Source organism: Carcharhinus amblyrhynchos, chromosome 32 (genome assembly GCF_965287045.1).
Source record: "Carcharhinus amblyrhynchos chromosome 32, sCarAmb.v2.hapA, whole genome shotgun sequence".
NCBI classification, from domain to species: Eukaryota; Metazoa; Chordata; class Chondrichthyes; order Carcharhiniformes; family Carcharhinidae; genus Carcharhinus; species Carcharhinus amblyrhynchos.
The window spans coordinates 6,002,538-6,023,626 of NC_137355.1; the positions used below are offsets into that span (position 1 = coordinate 6,002,538).

Here is a 21,089-nt window from a genome sequence, read left to right on the forward strand (position 1 = left end):
GCTCAGGATTGCTACTCCAGTTTCCTCTCCCCTGATGTTTGCGGAATTATTTTTCAGCAGCAGGCTGTTCTATCGCCCAGACACTGGGAGTGGGAGGCAAAGCTCTTGGCCAAGCCCGCACACACATTCCGACGTCCCTGTCAGTCTTTGTTTCCAACGACAAACCCTTTCCTTTTATTAGTTTTGGCGTTTGGACAGAAAGGAACTTGAGTTTTTCCACTTAGAATAAAACAGGGATTCCGGTCGGAGAGAATGGCTCATGATTCGGAGCGTTCTTGGGGCTACATCCGGTTCTTCTCTATTTTCCAAAGTCCAGGTAGGCAGTAGGGTGGCGCCGTGGTTAGCACTGCCGCCTCACAGCGCCAGGCATCTGGGTTCGATTCCGGAATCGGGTCACTGTCTTGTGTGGAGTCAGCACCTTCTCCCCGTGCCTGCGTGGGTTCCCTCCGGGTGCTCCGGTTTCCTCCCACAGTCGGAAAGATATGCGGGTTAGGTGGATTGGCCGTGCTAAAATTGCCCCTTAGTGTCAAGGGGATTGGCCCATTGAGCCTTCTCTTTGGTGAATACTGATGCAAAATACTCATTTAAATACCTCTGGTGTTTGAATATACAAATGTATGGGGATCGGGTCCGGGTGGGATTGTTGTCAGTGCAGGCTGGATGGACCGAATGGCCTCCTTCTGCACTGCAGGGATTCTATGATTCAATGAATTCCTGGTGAGTTGGCAGCTTATTCAGAACACAATCAATAAAAGCTGCTGGAAAACTTGGGATTGGGGACAGGGTGGGATTGGAAAGGATCAAGTTAGGGCGTTAAATTGGAGGAAGGCTAATTACAGCAATGTTAGGCAGGAACTGAAGAATGTAGATTGGGGGCAGATTTTTGAGGGTAGATCAGCATCTGGCATGTGGGAGGCTTTCAAGTGTAAGTTGATAGGGATTCAGGACCGGCACATTCCTGTAAAGTTAAAGGATAATTACAGCGAGTTTTGGGAACCTTGGGTAACGAGAGATATCGTGAGCCTAGTCAGCGAGAGAAAGGAAGCATTTGTCAAGGGTAGGAGGCTGGGAACACACAAAGCAAGTGTGGAATACAGGGAAAGTAGAAAGAAACTTAAGCAAGGAGTAAGGAGGGCTAAAAGGGGTCACGAAAAGTTATTGGCCAGCAGGATTAAGGAAAATCCCAAGGCTTTTTATACATATATAAAGAGCAAGAGGGGAGCCAGGCAGGGGGTTGGCCCACTCAAGGACAGGGGAGGGAAGCTATGCCTGGAGCCAGAAGTATTAAATGAGTACTTTGCGTCAGTATTCACCAAAGAGAAGGACTTGATGGATGATGAGTCTGGGAAAGGGTGTGTAGATAGTTTGAGTCAAGTTGAGATCAAAAAGCAGGAGATATTGGGGTTCTTGAGAGCTATTAAGGTAGACAAATCCCCAGGACCTGATGGGATATACCCCAGAATACTGAGAGAGGCAAGGGAGGAAATTGCTGGGGCTTTGACAGAAATCTTTGTATCCTCACTGGCTATAGGGAAGATACAGTAAGAAGTCTCACAACACCAGGTTAAAGTCCAGTCAATATGAGCAATCTTCTTGGAGACCCTCTCCACTTGGAGCCGGCAGTTTGCAGTGTCGATGGTATCCATGATGTGGAGATGCTGGCATTGGAACAGGGTAAACACAGTAAGAAGTCTCACAACACCAGGTTAAAGTCCTGGTGTTGTGAAACTTCTTACTGTGCTTACCCCAGTCCAACACCGGCATCTCCACTACAGCGGATTAGAGAATAGCCAATGTTGTTCCTTTGTTTAAGAATACTCCAGGTACTTACAGGCCGGTGAGCCTTACATCAGTGGTAGGGAAATTATTGGAGAGGATTTTTCGAGACAGGATTTACTCCCACTTGGAAATAAGTGGACATATTAGCGAGAGGCAACATGGTTTCGTGAAGGGGAGGTCGTGCCTCATTAAATTGACTGGGTTTTTCGATGAAGTGATGAAGATGATTGATGAGGGTAGGGCAGTGGATGTTGTCTACATGGACTTCAGTAAGGCCTTTGACAAGGTCCCTCATGGCAGACTGGTGCAGAAGGTGAAGTTGCATGGGATCAGAGGTGAGCTGGTAAGGTGGATACAAAACTGGCTCAGTCAAAGAAGACAGAGGGTAGCAGAAGAGTACATTTCTCAATGGAGGGCTGTGACGAGTGGTGTTCCTCAGGGATCAGAGTTGAGACCTTTGCTGTTTGTAATATATATAAATGATTTGGAGGAAAATGTAATTGTTTGATTAGTAAGTTTGCGGACGACACAAAGGTTGGTGGGTTTGTGGATAGCGATGAGGACCATCAGAGGATACAGCAGGATAGAGATCAGTTGGAGACTTGTGCGGAGAGATGGAGCTAGAGTTTAATCCGGACAAATGTGAAGTAATGCATTTTGGAAGGTCTAATACAGATAGGAAATACACATAAAAGACAGAACCCTTAGGACTATTGATAGGCAGAGGGATCTGGGTGTACAGGTACACAGGTCACTCAAAGTGGCAACGCAGGTGGAGAAGGTAGTCAAGAAGGCATACGGCATGCTTGCCTTCATCAGCCGGGGTTAAAAATCGGCAAATCATATTGCAGCTTTATAGAACCTTAGTTAGACTACACTTGGAATATAGTGTTCAACTCTGGTCACCACACTACCAGAAGGATGTGGAGACTTTGGAGAGGGTACAGAAAAGATTTACCAGGATGTTGCCTGGTATGGAGGACATCAGCTATGGGGAGAGGTTGGAAAAACTTGGTTTGTTCTCACTGGAACACAGAGATTGAGGGGCGACCTGATAGAAGTCTATAAGATTATGAGGGGCATGGACGGAGTGGATAATCTGGTGGAAGAATCAATTATGAGGGACACAGGTTTAAAGTGTGCGAGGGGCAAGGTTTAAAGGAGATATACGAGGCAAGTTTTTTTACACAGTGGGGTGGTGGGTGCCTGGAACTCGTTGCTGGGGTAGTGGAAGCAGATATGGTGGTGTGTTTTAAGGGGCATCTGGACAAATACATGAACAGGATGAGAATGGAGGGATACGGTCTCCGGAAGGGTAGGGGGTTTTAGTTCAGTCGGACAGCATGGTCGGTGCAGGTTTGGAGGGCCGAAGGGCCTGTTCCTGAGCTGTAATTTCCTTTGTTCTTTCTTTGTTATGTAAGAACATAAGAAATAGGAGCAGGAGTAGGCCATCTAGCCCTTCGAGCCTGACCCGCCATTCAATAAGATCATGGCTGATCTGTCGTGGCTCAGTTCCACATTCCCGCCCTCTCCCCATAACCCTTAATCCCCTCTCTTATCAAAAACCCATCAACCTGCTTCTTAAAAATATTTAGCGAGGCAGCCTCCACCACTTCAACGGGCAGAGAATTCCAGAGATTCACCACCCTTTGAGTGAAGAAGTTCCTCCTCAACTCCGTTCTAAACCGCCCCCCCCTTTATCTTGAGGCTGTGCCCCCTAGTCCTACTGTCTTTTTTGAGCGGGAAGAGTCTCTCCACCTCTATCCTATCCATCCCATTCATGTAAGAAATACAATTTGCAGGAATATCGAAGAAATATCAGGATTGGCGTAAGAGAACTCCCAGGATTGGGATGTGGGAGCTCCCGTGTTTGGCATGAGGGAGCACCCAGGATTGGGAAGAGGGGAGCTCCCAGGATTGCAGTGAGGGAAGTCCCAGGATCGGGATAAGCAAATTCCTGCTGACCGGATGAGCTGGGAAAATGCTCGGATTGGGATGAGTGGATTCCCAGGGTTGCAGTGGAGGAGTTTGACTCTTGTCCTTGTCTTTTAGCTCTCGAATGGAGCCACGGTGAAACCCTTTGCTGATTTTGTTGTGGACGATGATGCAACAGCCTTGCAGAAAGCACTGGAAACCCGCGGTGAGCTCCCCCTTCTGTGGCTATTTCTGAGAATGAGCCGGTGCCGGTGGAAAATTGTTCCTTGATTTATTTTAGCTTGTATAATTCTGACTGAATTCCTTCACACTGCAGAATTTGCCCTGTCAGACGGTTGGGTCAGTACAGATTCCAAGGGCTGAATGGCCTCTTTTGCACTGTTGGGATTCCACGGTGGTTAGCACTGCTGCTCCACAGCGCTAGGGAACCGGGTTTGATTCCCGGCTCGGGTCACTGTCTGTGTGGAGTTTGCACATTCTCCCCGTGTCTGCGTGGGTTTCCTCCGGGTGCTCCGGTTTCAGCCCGTAGTCCGAAAGACGTGCGGGTTAGGTGGATTGGCCGTGCTTAAATTGCCCCTAATGTCAGGGGGATTGGCAGGATAAATGAGAGTTATGGGAATAGGGCCTGAGTGGGATTGTGACAGGGACAGACTCAATGGTCTCCTTCTGCACTGTAGTGATTCTCTGAATGCCAGTCACTATCAGAAGTGTCCTCTTTGATAAGATGCTGAACTGTGGCCTCATCTGTCATTTTTGTGTATTTGCCCTTTGGGAATCCCAGTGCACACTCCCTTTGGAAATCTCAGTGCACGCTCCCTTTGGGAATGCCAGTGCACGCTCCCTTTGGGAATCCCAGTGCACACTCCCTTTGGAAATCTCAGTGCACGCTCCCTTTGGGAATCCCAGTGCACACTCCCTTTGGGAATCCCAGTGCACGCTCCCTTTGGGAATCCCAGTGCACGCTCCCTTTGGGAATCCCAGTGCACGCTCCCTTTGGGAATCCCAGTGCACGCTCCCTTTGGGAATCCCAGTGCACGCTCCCTTTGGGAATCCCAGTGCACGCTCCTTTTGGGAATCCCAGTGCACGCTCCTTTTGGGAATCCCAGTGCACGCTCCCTTTGGGAATGCCAGCGCACGCTCCCTTTGGGAATGCCAGCGCACGCTCCCTTTGGGAATGCCAGCGCACGCTCCCTTTGGGAATGCCAGCGCACGCTCCCTTTGGGAATGCCAGCGCACGCTCCCTTTGGGAATGCCAGCGCACGCTCCCTTTGGGAATGCCAGCGCACGCTCCCTTTGGGAATGCCAGCGCACGCTCCCTTTGGGAATCCCAGCGCACGCTCCCTTTGGGAATCCCAGTACACACTCCCTTTGGGAATCCCAGTACACACTCCCTTTGGCAATCCCAGTGCACACTCCCTTTGGCAATCCCGGTACACTCTCCCTGTGGGAATTCCAGTATACACATCTGGAAGGTTTCCTCCTGTGTTACATGTTGCTACTGCAAAGAACTCTAATAAATTTAGTCCTCATGAATTCCTTTCACAAAACCATGTTGACTCTGCCGGATTGAGATTTTCGAAATGCCCCGCTATAATCTGCTTAACAATATATTCTTTCATTTTCATTGAGGAAATGTTGGACTAACTGGCCTGTAACTCCCTCCTTTCTTGAATAGAGGAATTACAGCAGTTTTCTCAAGACTGTATCTCTGTCGATTGTAATTATTTTAAGTTCCTCGCTTTCTTTCGTTTCTTTACTTACAAGTATTTTTGGGATGTTATTTGCGGCATGGTAGCGCAGTGGTTAACACTGCTGTCCCACAGCGCCAGGGTCCTGGGTTCGATTCCCGGCTTGGGTCGCTGTCTGTGTGGAGTTTGCACATTCTCCTCGTGTCTGCGTGGGTTTCCTCCAGGTGCTCCAGTTTCCTTCCACAGTCCAAAGATGTGCGGGTTAGGTTGATTGGCCATGCTAATTTGTCCCTGAGTGTCAGGGGGATTTGGAGGGTGAATACGTGGGGTTACGGGATTAGGACAGGGCCTGGGTGGGATTGTTGGCGGTGCAGGTTCGATGGGCTGGATGGCCTCTGCCTGCATTCTCTGATGTTATGCCTATCCCTTGACCCTTTCTCTCGCTTCACTTTAGTCAGCTGTCTTCATGACCTTGTAATGACCGTTCTAGTCACTGGAACATTCTCGTGGCCACAACCGATTGTCGAATCATAGAATCCCGACAGTGCAGAAGGACGCCATTCGGCCCATCGAGCCTGCACCAACAGCAATCCCACCCAGGCCCTATCCCCGTAACCCCACATATTTACCCTGCCAAGCCCTCTGACACTAAGGGGCAATTTAGCACGGCCAATCAACCTAACCCACACATCTTTGGACTGTGGGAGGAAACCGGAGCACCCGGAGGAAACCCACGCAGGCATGGGGAGAATGTGCAAACTCCACACAAACACTCTCCCGAGGCCAGAATTGAACCCGGGTCCCTTACACTGAGAGGCAGCAGTGCTAATCTCTATGCCACCCCTTTCCGCTCTGCTGACCAATCAAAACCCTTTTTTCTCATGCTTGCTCACTTTGAAATTTGGTATTCTTGTGTCTGCCCTGATGAGTGCAGACGAAAAAGCTCCAGCGTCGCGTCTGCTATTTTCCAGAATATATTCTCATTGTTCTGCTACTGGTTTGTGGGATCTTGCTGTGCCTTCCGTTGCGACCGTGACTACACTTCACATGGACCTCGTTGGCTCTCAGAGGCATTGGAATCTCCTGAGGTCACGGCCTCAGCCCTGTCCTGTGGAGTTTAGCCAAAGTGCTGATGGAGTGACTGGAATGTTCTGTCTCTGTTCTAGGCATCGATGAACACACCATCATCGATATATTGACAAAACGCAGCAACGCTCAAAGACAAGACATTGCTTTTGTCTTCGAAAGGAAAACGAAGAAGGTGAGTCCCCCCCTTTTCCAGCAGAACATTAGACATTCCATCAGGTGGGCACGCAGAATCTAAAACATCCTCATGATTGGCCAACTCAGGCGGGTTGTCAGGTAGTGAGGTCAAAGATCAGACAGGAGGTGAATGGAGAGGGAGGCATTCTCCACGGTCCCCCGCGCCTCCCTCTCCGTCTCTTCCTAGGGGAAAACAGGAAGTAGAAACAGAGGGAAAGTAGGGAGAGGGAAGAGGAGGGGAGGAAGTGGAGACCCGGGTTCGATTCTCGACTTGGCTCATTGTCGCTGTAGAGTTGTACATTCTGCCCATGTATGCGTGGGTTTCGTCCCGGTGCTCCAGTTTCTTCCCATTGTCCAAAGACGTGCAGGTTAGGTGGATTGGCCATGTAAATTGCCTCTTAGCATCAGTGCCTTCGTGTCAGGGGGGCTAGCTAGGGTAAATGCATGGGGTTATGGGGATAGGACTTGGGTGCAATTGTGGTTGGTGCAGGAGAGGAGGGAGGCATGGAGAGAAAGGAATAGGAGGGGAGGGGAAGGCATGGGGATGGCGAAGGAGAAATGGAGGAGGAGGGGGGCGCGGGGGATGGAGCGGGAGGCATGGGGATTGGAAAGTTAGAGAGGGAGAAATGAGGGATGGAGGGGAAGGCAGGTGGGATGGAGGGTGAAATGGGGAGGAGGAAGAAATGGAGAGGGATGAACATGAAGTAACCAGAAATCCCATTTCTTCTCATCACAAAAAGCAGACGGTTAATCTGAATTAATTTCAGGTGAATAGATGAAATTGTCACCGTAACACGATATTGGTGTGCTGATGTCAAGTGAGTTAATGTCACTAAAGTGCAGAACCAATCAGAATCCTTTACCTTCCACAGTACGGGACTGGCAGAGAGTGAGGGGAGGGGGTTAACTTGGAGAATAACACCAAAACCCCAGCCAAATCCATTGAGGTCCTTGGTGGTTCCTCACTGGGCAATAGCAAAAGCTGGGTGAACCTCAGCAGTAGCCTGTGGGTTATTGTTGATCGGAGTAGAGAGGCTCCAGCGGGTAAACGTACCAGGACCAAAGAGGACGGGTATTGCAAAGTCACACACCCTCTGCATGGTTCCTACGTGACTGTCTGTTGGCTTAAGGGGGGTGGTGAGGGCGCAGAGGTGATTTACCAGGATTTGTCGTACTGCGTAAATATATTTCTAACATATAAACATGCCTGAAAACAAAAGAGAAAATGCTGGAAAATCTCAGCAGGTCTGGCAGCCTCTGTGAGGAGAGAAAAGAGCTGACGTTTCGAGTCCAGGTGACCCTTTGTCAAAGCTAAAAGGCAGAGAAAGTGGGAGATATTTATACTGCAGGGGGAGGGAATGAAAGATGAGTCAGAGCCACAGAAACCAGGGGAAATGCTGCTAATGGTAGCCCAGAGAGAGAATAGAAAGTATGAATGGCCAGAGAAACTTTGTTTTTATTTTAATTTTTTTACTGTTCTCTACCTTTCATTTCTTTATTGTCTTTCTTTATTTTTCTTCTCCTCCCCCCCACTCTTTCTCCCTATTTTATCCCCCTTTTCTTACCTTTGCTCCCCTTTTCCCCCTTCTCAATTTTACCCCTCCCCCACCCATCACCCCACTCACCCGATGAAGGAGCAGTGCTCCGAAAGCTCGTGATTCCAAAAAGACCTGTTGGAATTTTAACCCGGTGATGTGTGAATTCTTACGGTGCCCACCCTAGTCCAACGCCGGCATCTCCACATCACACCTTCACCTGTCACAGCTTACCCTCTGGATTTAGCTTCTCTTGCCGTTTAGCTTTGACAAAGGGTTGTCTGGACGCGAAACATCAGCTCTTTTCTCTCCTTACAGAAGCTGCCAGACCTGCTGAGATTTTCCAGCATTTTCTCTTTTGGTTTCGCATTCCTGCATCCGCAGTAATTTGATTTTATGTAAAAAAAAAAATTCCTTATTACTATTGAATTTTTGAAATATTTCTGGGACCGTTTCTTCTGTACAATAATTCTGCTCTTAAACTTTCGACTCACAGTGGTTAGCGACGCTGCTGTTTCACAGCGCCAGGGACCCAGGGTCGATTCCAAGCTTGGGTCACTGTCTGTGTGGAGTTTGTACGTTCTCCCCGTGCCTGCGTGGGTTTCCTCTGGGTTTGACCGTTTGTTGATTGTTGACCGTTTTGTATCTGTAGAATCTGGAGGAGGTCCTGCATCGTGCCCTCTCGGAGCCTCTCAGGTCTGTCATCCTGGGACTGATGAAGACCCCAGCCAAGTACGACGCTTCTGAAATCAAAGGAGCTGTCAAGGTGAGGGTTCAACAAGCAGGCGGGGAGGGTATTAGATGGGATAATGGTGGAGGATTGAAATCACGAGGTGAGGTGTATCTGCTGTCAGGCTCCAAATCCAGAATTCCTTCTCACCTCTTCCCACCCTGCTGTCCCCCCACCCGCTCTCCCAATCTGACTCCACTCCCCCTTCCTGACCCTACTCTCCTTCCATCCCCCATTTCCCCTCCCTCCCACCATTCCACACCAAACCCACCCTCCAACAGTCTCTTACCCTGATATGGAGTGCTGTGACTGACAGCTTGGAGAAAGCACCAAGACAATCAAAACTGAGGCCAATCTTGCTCACGCTCACACTGCCACGCTCACGCTCACACACACAGTAACACTTACCCACTCACTCCATCTCACACAGACTCACTCTACACACATATACTCACACTCACTCTCATTCACAGATTGACCCTCTGAGTTGGACATTCACACTCAGGTGTTGCAGCATGCACAAACTCTCTCACTCTCATGCACACACTCTCTAATGCTCCCAGACGCTCGCACTCTCATACCCTTACCTCTCGTGCTCACACGTTCTCACACAGATGCTCACACTTCTTTTTATTCATTCGTGGATCACGGGCATTGCTGGCTGGGTCAGCATTTATTGCCCATCCCTAGCTGCCCCAGGGTAATTCAGAGTCAACCACATTGCTGTGGCTCTGGAGTCACATGTAGGCCAGACCGGGTGAGGACGGCAGATTTCCTCCCCTAAAGGACATGAGTGAACCAAATGGATTTTTCCGACAATCGACAATGGTTTCACGGTCATCAGCAGATTGTTAATTCCAGATTTTTTTTTATTGAATTCAAATTCCATTATCTGCTGTGGCAGGATTCGAACCCGGGTCCCCAGAACATGAGCTGAGTTTGTGGATTAATAGTCTGGCAACAATACCACGAGGCCATCGTCTCCCCACACCCACACACACACACACACCCACACACACATATATATATCTGTCTATAAAATTAGTCCATACACGCATAAATACGCACACATGCAAGTGTGCACACACAGGCAGTGCACACGTGTGTCCCATATGTACACATGCATGCACGTGCGCACACACGCACGCACGTATACACATGCTTGTGCACGCACATTTGTGTACACACACTAGAAACAGGAATGCACCACAATACACACATTCACACACTCGTTCACGTCACATTAGTCCATTGCTGGCTGCCTTAGAGCATGATGTGGAGATGCCGGCGTTGGACTGGGGTAAACACAGTAAGAAGTCTCACAACACCAGGTCACGGTTTATTCGATAGTAAACACCACTAGCTTTCGGGGCTTTGCCCCTTCGTCAGGTGAGTGGAAAGTTCTTTCACTCACCTGACCAAGGAACAGCGTTCCGAAAGCTTGTGGTGTTTACTATCGAATAAACCTGTTGGACTTTAACCTGGTGTTGTCAGACTTCTTCCTGTGTTTACCCCAGTCCAACACCGGCATCTCCGCATCTTGCTCTAAGGCCTTAGATCAACAAGTTCAGCCCGGTTGTGTGAAAGGAGCACTGTCGTGACTCAGCGATAGAGCTTTCTCTAATCTCGGGGCGGGACAGTGTGCTACAGATCATTGTTTTCTGTTGTTTCTCTCTGAGGGTGGGTGAGTGCCGGGAGTTGGTGCCTGAACCCCTCTGAGTTGCTCAATGTGCCCTCTGGTGGCTGCTGGCTGTGACTGCGAGAGGTGCGATCGAAATTCGGGGGGGGGGGGGTGCAATCATTAGCGGGCAGGTGTAACCGGGACCCTGGCTTCCCCGGCACAGGAAGATCCCAGGGTTTCGTCTCCCAGTTCCCTTCCTGTTGCGAGCCATAAAACAGTTTGCAGTTTCTGCTCAGTAAACTGTGCTGCTAAACTTGCCTGAATATTTAGCATGGGGGGGGAAATGAGGTTTTGAAATCTGTTTTTTGACAGGGTCTGGGTACCAACGAGGACACTCTGATTGAGATCCTGTGCTCGCGTACAAACAAGCAAATCCAGGACATGAAAGCGGCTTATGGAGAGCGTAAGTGAGGAGAGATCCTGTTTAAACACCCACCCATACCGAGCCCCTCCTGATGGTACAGAACCGTGGGAGCAGGAGGAGGCCATTCAGCCCTTTCAATATGATCATGGCCGATCTTCTATCTCAACGTCTTACTCCCACACTCTCCCCTTGCCACTTGAGATGACAGTTTGAGACTTGCCCACGTTACGCTCCATTTGCTCACTCACCTAACCTGTTGATGTAGCCTCCTACATCCTCTTCACCATTTATATTCTTATCGATCATTGTGCCATCAGCAAATTTAGCAACCGTAGAATCATTGAATCTACAGCACGGAGACAGGCCCTTTGGCCCTGACTGGTCCATACTGTCCAAAATGTGAACCCCATTTGCCTGCATTTGGCCCATATCCCTCGAAACCTTTCCGATCCATGTATCTGTCCAAATGCCTTTTAAATGTTCTCAATGTCCCTGCCTCAACCACTTCCTCCAGCAGCTCTTTCCACGCACCATCCTCAGTTTAAAAAGTTGCTCCTCAGATCCCCATTAATTCTTTCCCCCCTTAACTTAAACCTCTGCCCTCCAGTTCCCGATCCCCCAACCCTGGGAAAAAGACAGAGTGCATTCACCCTATCCATGCCTCTCATGATCTTATACACCTCTATAAGGTCATCCCTCAGTCTCCTACGCTCCAAAGAGAAAAGGTCCGAGCCTGTCCAACCTCTCCCTATAACTCAGACCCTTGAATCCAGGCAACATCCTTGTAAATCTTTTCTACGCACTCTTCAGTTTAGTAACAGCTTTCCTAAAGCAAGGTGACCAAAACTGAACACAATAGTCCAGGTGCGGCCTCACCAACATCCTGTACAATGGCAACATAACTTCCCAACTTCTACACTCAATGAAAGCTTGCATGCCAAAAGTCTTCTTCACTACCATATCTACCTGTAACTCCACGTTTACAGAACCGTGCACCTGAACTCCAGCCCCGTCATCCAAGTCACTATATAAATTGTAAAAAGTTGAGGCCCCAGCATTGATCTCTGTGGCACTCCACTCATCACATTCCCTCAACCAGAAAGAGACCCATTTTTGCTCGCTGAATGACTGTTAAATTCTCCTCTCTGCAGTTTACAAGAAGAAGGACATGGTTAAGGACATCAAAGATGATACATCTCAGAAATTCCGCGATCTTCTCCTTGCCTTAGCAGAGGTATATCCCAATTGACCTTTCAAATGTAAGACTTGCATTCGTTGCTCGCTTCTCCCAGTCTCTAGCTCCACTCGTTCCGGATTGGCCATTCCAACGAGGAATGCCGGGATGGCTGAGCCTGGGTCCGGCACCGTTTCTGTGGGAATTTCCCTGAATCCCCTAGAGGCAGGCAAAGAGACAGGTGTGCCCCTCGACCTTCAATAGCATTGCCATCACTGAAGCCCCCCCCAGTATCAACATCCTGGAGGTTACCACTGATCAGAAACCGTACTGGACCCAGTCATGTGGATATTGCGGTTACCAGAGCAGGACAGAGGCTGGGAATCCTGCAGTGACTAACTCTCCCCAGTACCTGTCTCCGACAATACAAGGCACAAGTCAGGAATGTGGTGGGATACTCTCTGCTCGCCTGGGTGGGTGCAAGAAGCTTGACACCATCCAGGGCAGAGCAGCCCTGCTTAATTGGCACCCCTTCCACAAGCATTCAATCCCTCCACCACCAATGAACAGTAGCAGCCGTGTGTACCATCGACAAGATGCACTGCAGCAACTCACCAAAGTTCCTTAGGCAGCACCTCCCAAACCCACCACCCCTACAAGAACAGCAAAGGCCTGGGAACACCACCACTGGAAACTCCCCTCTGAAATATCTTGGAAAAAGTGGAATCATGAAAGAATTATTTATAAACTGGAATACCTATCGAGATCAGAAAGATGATCTCGAATACTCCAACTCCAGACTGCCTGGGGGAGTCCGTGCTCAGAGCCAGGAGTTGACCACCTCCGCCCGATTGGCTGAACTGGTCACATGACCCTCCTAAACCTCGCCCCTTAAGGGGGCTCAGTATTACGCCCGACAAGCCACACGCCGCCCTGATTTGGAAACATATCAGCCGTTCCTTGGCTGTCGCTGGGTCAAAATCCTGGAACTGCGTCCCTAACAGCACTGTGGGTGTACCTACGCCACACGGACTCCAGTGGCTCAGGAAGACAGCTTGCCATCACCTTCTCGAGGGGTTCGATTAGCGACGGACAACAAATAGAAATAGCAAGAAATCATAGAGTCCCTCCAGTGCAGAAGGAGGCCATTTGGCCCATCCAGTCTGCACTGACAATCTCACCTGGCCCTATCCCCATAAACCCACATACTTACCCCATTAATCCCTCTAACCTACGCGTCCTGGGACACCAAGGGGCAATTTTAACATGGCCAATGCACCGAACCCTCATATCTTTTGGAGTGTGGGAGGAAACTGGAGCACCCGGAGGAAACCCACGCAGACATGGGGAGAATGTGCAGACTCCACACAGACAGTGACCCAAGGCTGGGAATAGAACCCAGGTCCATGGCGCTGTGAGGCAGCGGTGCTAACCACTGTGCCACTGTTTTGTCCAAGTTCTGCAATCTTGTGTCCTTTACAACACGAATCTTGAGTTTGATGGTGGTGGTGAGTGACGTTTCATGTGATCTTTCTGTGCACAGGGAAATCGGTCTGAACCCTCCAATGTGATTGACCACGAGCTGATTGATTCCGACGCCCGGGTAGGTTCCTACGCAGCAGCACACGGTCAAATAAATCTCTGTCTCCCACTCACTCGACCAGTCAATGAAAGAATCACTGACATCGCTATGGGATGGGATGGGGGGGCAGCATGTGATCCAGGTTCAGGCTGGGTGTGGGTAACTTCGAGCCCTGGGGCTTATTGCCACACGAGCACCACCATTGATCTATCCCCCAACCCCCCCATTTTGCAGGGGGCTAGGGTTGTGATGGGGGGTCTTGAACTATCTGTGGCTATGCTCAGAATACGGTTCTCACACAATCAATAGTTTCACCTCCGCTGATGCAGAGGCCTGGGGACAGGGGTACGGAGCGGAGGTCTGGGGGCAGGGGTACGGAGCGGAGGTCTGGGGGCAGGGGTACGGAGCGGAGGTCTGGGGGCAGGGGTACGGAGCGGAGGTCTGGGGACAGGGGTACGGAGCGGAGGCCTGGGGACAGGGGTACGGAGCGGAGGTCTGGGGGCAGGGGTACGGAGCGGAGGTCTGGGGACAGGGGTACGGAGCGGAGGTCTGGGGGCAGGGGTACGGAGCGGAGGCCTGGGGGCAGGGGTACGGAGCGGAGGCCTGGGGGCAGGGGTACGGAGCGGAGGCCTGGGGGCAGGGGTACGGAGCGGAGGCCTGGGGGCAGGGGTACGGAGCGGAGGCCTGGGGGCAGGGGTACGGAGCGGAGGCCTGGGGACAGGGGTACGGAGCGGAGGCCTGGGGACAGGGGTACGGAGCGGAGGCCTGGGGACAGGGGTACGGAGCGGAGGTCTGGGGACAGGGGTACGGAGCGGAGGCCTGGGGACAGGGGTACGGAGCGGAGGCCTGGGGGCAGGGTACGGAGCGGAGGCCTGGGGGCAGGGGTACGGGGCAGAGGCCTGGGGACAGGGGTACGGAGCGGAGGCCTGGGGGCAGGGGTACGGAGCGGAGGTCTGGGGACAGGGGTACGGAGCGGAGGCCTGGGGGCAGGGGTACGGAGCGGAGGTCTGGGGGCAGGGGCACGGAGCGGAGGTCTGGGGACAGGGGTACGGAGCGGAGGCCTGGGGGCAGGGGTACGGAGCGGAGGCCTGGGGGCAGGGGTACGGGGCAGAGGCCTGGGGACAGGGGTACGGAGCGGAGGCCTGGGGGCAGGGGTACGGAGCGGAGGCCTGGGGACAGGGGTACGGAGCGGAGGCCTGGGGGCAGGGGTACGGAGCGGAGGCCTGGGGGCAGGGGTACGGAGCGGAGGCCTGGGGGCAGGGGTACGGAGCGGAGGCCTGGGGACAGGGGTACGGAGCGGAGGCCTGGGGACAGGGGTACGGAGCGGAGGCCTGGGGGCAGGGGTACGGAGCGGAGGCCTGGGGACAGGGGTACGGGGCAGAGGCCGAGATTGACAGACCGATGAGGGATTAAATTACAAGCTGGGGACGGAATGACAGAGCTCAGGCCTGAGACAGAACAGACCGAGGTGAAAATTCCAGAGTAAAAGCCTGGTCCTGGGCTCGGGAGAATAAACGGACTGCATTAACTCCTGAGGGAAGTCAATGGTCACGTCTCAAAAATGTTCCTCCTCAGGAGCTGTACGATGCTGGGGTGAAGAATAGTAAAACAGATGTTCCAAAGTGGATTGCCATAATGACCAAGAGGAGCGTTCCTCACCTCCAGAGAGGTAATAAAACAACACAGTACAGCTTTGACCGCAAAGAAACACTCATAGTGAGAACAGTAATAGTGAACCAACGCGTGTGTGCGCGCGCACACACACACACACACACACACACACACACACACAGAGTGAGTACAGTAATAATTAAGCTGCACACATACACACACACACAACGGTAATAATGAACCTGCAGACACTCACACAGTGAGTTCAGTAATAATGAACAACACATACACATACAGAGCACAGTAATAGCCAACCAAAACACACACAGTGAGTACAGTAACAGTGAATCCACACACACACACACACACACACAATGGATATAGTAATAGTGAACCAACACACAGAGTACAGTAGTAGTGAACTCAGAGTACAGTAATAGTGAACACAGGCACAGTGAGTACAGTAATAGTGAACCAACACGCACACACACACCAGTAATAGTGAACTAACACACACACACACCAGTAATAGTGAACTAACACGCACGCACACACACACGCACCAGTAATAGTGAACCAACACACGAGCACACACACACACACACACACACAGTGGGTACAGTAACAGTGAACCAACACACACACTGAGTACAGTAATAGTCAGCCCTCCCATACACACACAGTGAGTACAGTAATCACATGAATACATATGTGGACACTGCACATGCGTTTGCACACTGTGCAGGAGTAGTGATCCACACATGTGCACTCACAGCCTTACACGCTGCACATGCAAACACACAGACAGGACACCTGGATAGTGAAGCATCACGTGCACACAACACGCACACACAGACATACAACATAACAACATGCACACATGGTACAGTGAGAGTGCACCAGCAGATGTCTGTATGCACACACTAGGGATAGTGAACCAGCATGCGTGTACGCACACATGTACAGTACATGAATAATATTTAAACTAATCTGTACTAAATTTGATTTGAATCTGTTCACATTCCTCAGTATAACCAACACCAGAAATGATTAGATTTCAGTGGTTAAGATTTTCTAGCAATTGTGAGTTTTTACAAGCAATTTATTAATTAGCAAAAATCTCTCCGGTGATGGTGCATTAGCATGAGTTTAATCTTTGAATTTGCTTTTGCTGCTTAGTGTTTGCCAAGTATCGGTGTTACAGCAGCTACGACATGATTGAGAGCATTAAAAAAGAGGTCAAGAGTGATCTGAAAACTACTTTTGTCAGCCTGGGTAAGTGCGACTTAACGTTTTATCCAGTTGCTGTTGTCTTTCTCTTTCCCCCCACTGTTCACTTTCAGTGCTGGGCCCAGGGCAGGTTTAGAGGGTGGAAAGGGTCACTGATTAACCACTGGATAAGAGCAAAGCTGCTGGAATCTGAAACCAAAAGAGAAAATGCTGGAAAATCTCATCATGTCTGGCAGCATCTGTAAAGAGAGAAAAGAGCTGATGTTTCGAGTCCAAATGACCCTTTGTCAAAGCTCAGTCATGACCCTCTCAGTGCTGGGACCACACACTCAGTGTGAGTGTGTTCGTACAGTTACATAAGAACATAAGAAATAGGAGCAGGAGTCGGCCATCTAGCCCTTCGAGCCTGCCCCGCCATTCAATAAGATCATGGCTGTTCTGAAGTGGATCAGTTCCACTTTCCCGCTTTCTCCCCATAACCCTTAATTCCCCTTGCCTATCAAAAACCTATCTACCCGTGACTTAAATATATTCAGCAAGGCAGCCTCCACCACTTCAACGGGCAGAGAATTCCAGAGATTCACCGCCCTTTGAGTGAAGAAGTTCCTCCTCAACTCCGATCTAAACTGCCCCCCCCCTTATCTTGAGGCTGTGCCCTCTAGTCCTGCTATCCTTTCTGAGCGGGAAGAATCTCTCTACCTCTACCCTATCCATCCCCTTCATTATCCTGTCAGTCTCTTAGTACAGTTCTGGTCACCCTGTTACAGAAAGGGCATGATTGAACTAGAAACAATGCAGCAAAGCTTTACTAGGATGCTACTGGAACTTGATGGTCTGAATTATAAGGAGAGGCTGGATAGACTGGGAATTTTTCGCTGGAGCATTGGAGACTTAGGCTTATAGAGGTCTATAAAATAATGAGATCAGCTAGATAGACAACCTCTTTTCCCAAAGGTAGGGGAATCTAAAACTAGAGGGCATAGGTTTAAGGTGAGAGGGGAGAGATGCAAAAGGGTCCAGAGGAGAAATTTTATACAGAGGGTGGTGAGTGTCTGGAACAAGCTGCCAGAGGCAGTAGTAGAGGCGGGTACAATTTTGTCTTTTAAAAAGCATTTGGACAGTTACATGGGTAAGATGGGTATAGAGGGGATATGGGCCAAACGCAGGCAATTGGGACTAGCATGGACATGGACAAGTTGGGCCGAAGGGTCTGTTTCCATGCTGTAAACCTCGATGACTCTGAGTCTCCAGACAGGGCTCAGAAACCGATCAGTACGCTCCTATTCTATTAGCTGCTCCTGTTAACTTGTATACCAGATAACCAGGCTTATGGTAATGATATTTCGGTTACCAGGGTGAGAGTGGTGGGGAGAATGGTGAAAGACTTTGGTAGCAGTATTACTGCATGTCTGACTTGCCCTGTGGGACATGTCAACCACCCAATTCTAGAATTAGATAGTGCCGATAGGCTGGCGTTAAATTCAGACTGGCCATGGTATAGCTGCATGGCAGCGTAACGGTCTGTTCCTGTGGAACAGGCTGGAGAGGGAGGGGCTGCCTCCAGTTCTTGTCTAGTAGGCTTGAGGAGCTGAATGCCCTCCTCCTGTTCCTCTCTGTATAGGTTCTCATAGATCATAGAACCCTACAGTGCAGAAAGAGGCCCTTCAGCCCATCGAGTCTGCACCGAACACCATCCCACCCAGGCCCTACCCCCTTATCCCTACATATTATACCCACTAATCCCTCTAACCTACACATCCCTGGACACTAAGGGGCAATTTCTTAGCACGGCCAATCAACCTAACCCACACATCTTTGGACTGTGGGAGGAAACCAGAGCACCCGGAGGAAACCCATGCAGACACGGGGAGAATGTGCAAACTCCGCACAGACAGTGACCCGAGCCGGGAATCGAACCCAGGACCCTGGAGCTGTGAAGCAGCAGTGCTAACCCACTGTGCTGCCGTGCCACCCCTGGGAAACTTATCTCGATCTGTAACTAATTCCTGTGACTATGATGTGGATCAGGCTGAGCTGTTAATGCTCCGATATCTGTCCCTCTCTCTCTCTCTCTCTCTCCCTGCAGTGCAATGTATCCAGAACACACCGGAGTTCTTCGCTGACAAGTTATGCCAGGTAAACACTTGCAACTTGCGCAAAGTTTTGTACAAAGGTTCCGCTCGGAGGGCCGCAGACGCTAACCTGAGCGATATTTTCTGCAGAGCACTGTGAAGAGGGACGTGTTAACTCGGATCATGGTGTCACGCTCTGAAATCGACCTACTCTTCATCAAGAAAGAGTTCAAGAAGAAAACTGGCCAGACTCTGCACCAGTATCTCACAGTGAGTATCGAGCCATCTGTCAACCCACTGACTGAACCACCGAGCTCACCACGTCCCGACCCCCGCCCCTGGCTGAACAGCCAGAGAAAAGTACAGCTCAGAAACAGGCCTTTTGGCCCTTCTTGTCTGTGCTGAACCATTTTTGCCAAGTCCCACTGACCTGCAACTTGGACTATATCCCTCCACACCCCTCTCATCCATGAACCCGTCCAAGTTTTTCTTAAAAGTTTTTCTTATCCGGCAGCTCATTCCCACACTCCCACCACTCTCTGTGTGAAGAATCCCCCCCACATATTCCCTTTAAACTTTTCTCCTTTCACCCTTAATCCATGCCCTCTGGTTTTTTTCTCCCCTAGCCTCAGTGGAAAAAGCCTGCTTGCATTCACTCTGTCTATACGCATCCCACCTTATACACCTCTATCAAATCTCCCCTCATTCTCCAGGGAATAAAGTCCTAACCTATTCAATTTCTCTCTGTAACTCAGCTTCTCAAGTCCTGGCAACATCCTTGTGAACCTTCTCTGCACTCTTTCAATCTTATTTACATCCTCCCTGTAACTAGGTGACCAAAACTGTACACAATACTCTAAATTCAGCCTCACCAATGCCACCTTACCCAACAGCCCACTCCTCTGAGTGGCCTCTGCCTACACAGGCTGCCACAGGTATTCAAAGAGATTACTGGGGGAGTTTATTACACCCTTGGTACTCTTGGTGTGTGTGTGTGTGTGTGTGTGTGTACGTGTCCATACCGGGCAGTGTGTGTACTGGACAGTGTGCATACCTGACCGTGTATATGCTGGGTGGCGCATATACCAGTTGGTGTTTGTTCCAAGTAGCGTACGTGTATGAGTGTTGGCCTATTTGGTGGTGCCTGCGCACCAAGCTGTTTGTACATACCTGGCAGTGCAGAAGGAAGCCAATTGTCCCACTGACTCTGCGCCGACTGCCATGCCACCCAGCCCTTGCCATGTCCCATAACCCCATTCATTTACCATGGCCAAGCCATTTCATTAACACATTTTGGGACTCGAAGGAGCAAATTGACACGGCCAGTGCATCTAACCTGCACATCTTTGGAGTGTGGGAGGAAACCGGAGCACCTGGAGGAAACCCACACAGACACGGGGAGAATGTGCAAACTCCACATAGACTCCAAGCCGGGATAGGAACCCGGGTCCCTGGCGCTGTGAAGCAGCAGTGCTAACCGCTGTGCCACTGTGATACCCTGTCCATTTCTTTATTTCGGATTGATTCACAGCTTTACGTTTTTAAGTGTGTACGTGCCTTAACCTCAGCGAGCTTGCTGATTAGCTGTACGTTGACCGGTGCTTTTTGTTGTCTTCCAGTCTGCCACAAAAGGGGATTACCAGCGGGTTATGCTGGCTCTGTGCGGAGGTGATGATTAAAATGTCTCGCCGTGGGCAGGAAGAGCAGTTCTGCGTCCTCTCTGCTTCAGGCTCGAGGAACAGGACTGCACGGAGCCCCTGTCAGATCGAACCACTTAACCTTCCCCATTCTGTCTGTGTAAACGTCAATAGTTATACCGTAACGAGATTGTGCTTGTAAAATTCTCTGTCGTTTTTTTAAAAAAAGAAAGAAAAGCTGCCAATAGATCAACTGCTGTGAACTGGAAAATGCGCCTCCCTCAACAGCCTCACCTTGGGCTTTACCCCGGGGGGGCTGTTCTGGGGGTTTCGCTGATCAAATGGATCTAACAGCTTGCTTGTTCATGACTCAAGGCAGGAGATTTGCTGGCTAAGATATTCTCAATACATGGCGTTGCGTACAGTACAGTACAAACTTGGTGTGGAAATGCATCTGCCTTCGCACCAGAATGGAACTTTTATACATAATAAAGAAATGCAGTGATTACCGTAACACAACCGCAGCGGTGAGACTTTTAATGCACGAGGCAGAATTAAATATCCCGCATCTATTTATTTATTCTATTTATTTAGTAGCATCACAAAGTAGGCTTACATTAACACTGCAATGAAGTTGCTGTGAAAATCCCCTAGTCGCCACACTCTGATGAATGTTTGGGTACACCGAGGGAGAATTTAGCACGGCCAGTGCACCCTAACCTGGACTGTAGGAGAAAACCAAAGTAACCCACGCAAACACGGGGAGAACGTGCAGACCCCGCACAGACAGTGACCCGAGGCCAGAATT

At 50.2% G+C, this 21,089-nt stretch overlaps 1 protein-coding gene across 2 annotated transcripts in view; it reads left to right on the top strand.

Moving 5' to 3' along the window:
* LOC145360620 (annexin A2-like) overlaps positions 1 to 20,800 on the top strand; it is a 33,288-nt gene extending 12,488 nt beyond the window's left edge. For both annotated transcript variants that reach the window (XM_080215961.1, XM_080215960.1), the window contains exons 3-13: positions 3,832 to 3,919; positions 6,569 to 6,663; positions 8,853 to 8,966; positions 10,924 to 11,014; positions 12,127 to 12,209; positions 13,693 to 13,752; positions 15,307 to 15,400; positions 16,522 to 16,617; positions 18,659 to 18,708; positions 18,795 to 18,914; positions 20,264 to 20,800. In XM_080215961.1, coding sequence (XP_080072087.1) covers positions 3,832 to 3,919; positions 6,569 to 6,663; positions 8,853 to 8,966; positions 10,924 to 11,014; positions 12,127 to 12,209; positions 13,693 to 13,752; positions 15,307 to 15,400; positions 16,522 to 16,617; positions 18,659 to 18,708; positions 18,795 to 18,914; positions 20,264 to 20,323 — 951 coding nt within the window. In that variant the 3' untranslated portion in view covers positions 20,324 to 20,800. The remainder of the gene's footprint in view (positions 1 to 3,831; positions 3,920 to 6,568; positions 6,664 to 8,852; positions 8,967 to 10,923; positions 11,015 to 12,126; positions 12,210 to 13,692; positions 13,753 to 15,306; positions 15,401 to 16,521; positions 16,618 to 18,658; positions 18,709 to 18,794; positions 18,915 to 20,263) is intronic.
* The last annotated feature ends 289 nt before the right edge of the window (positions 20,801 to 21,089 follow it).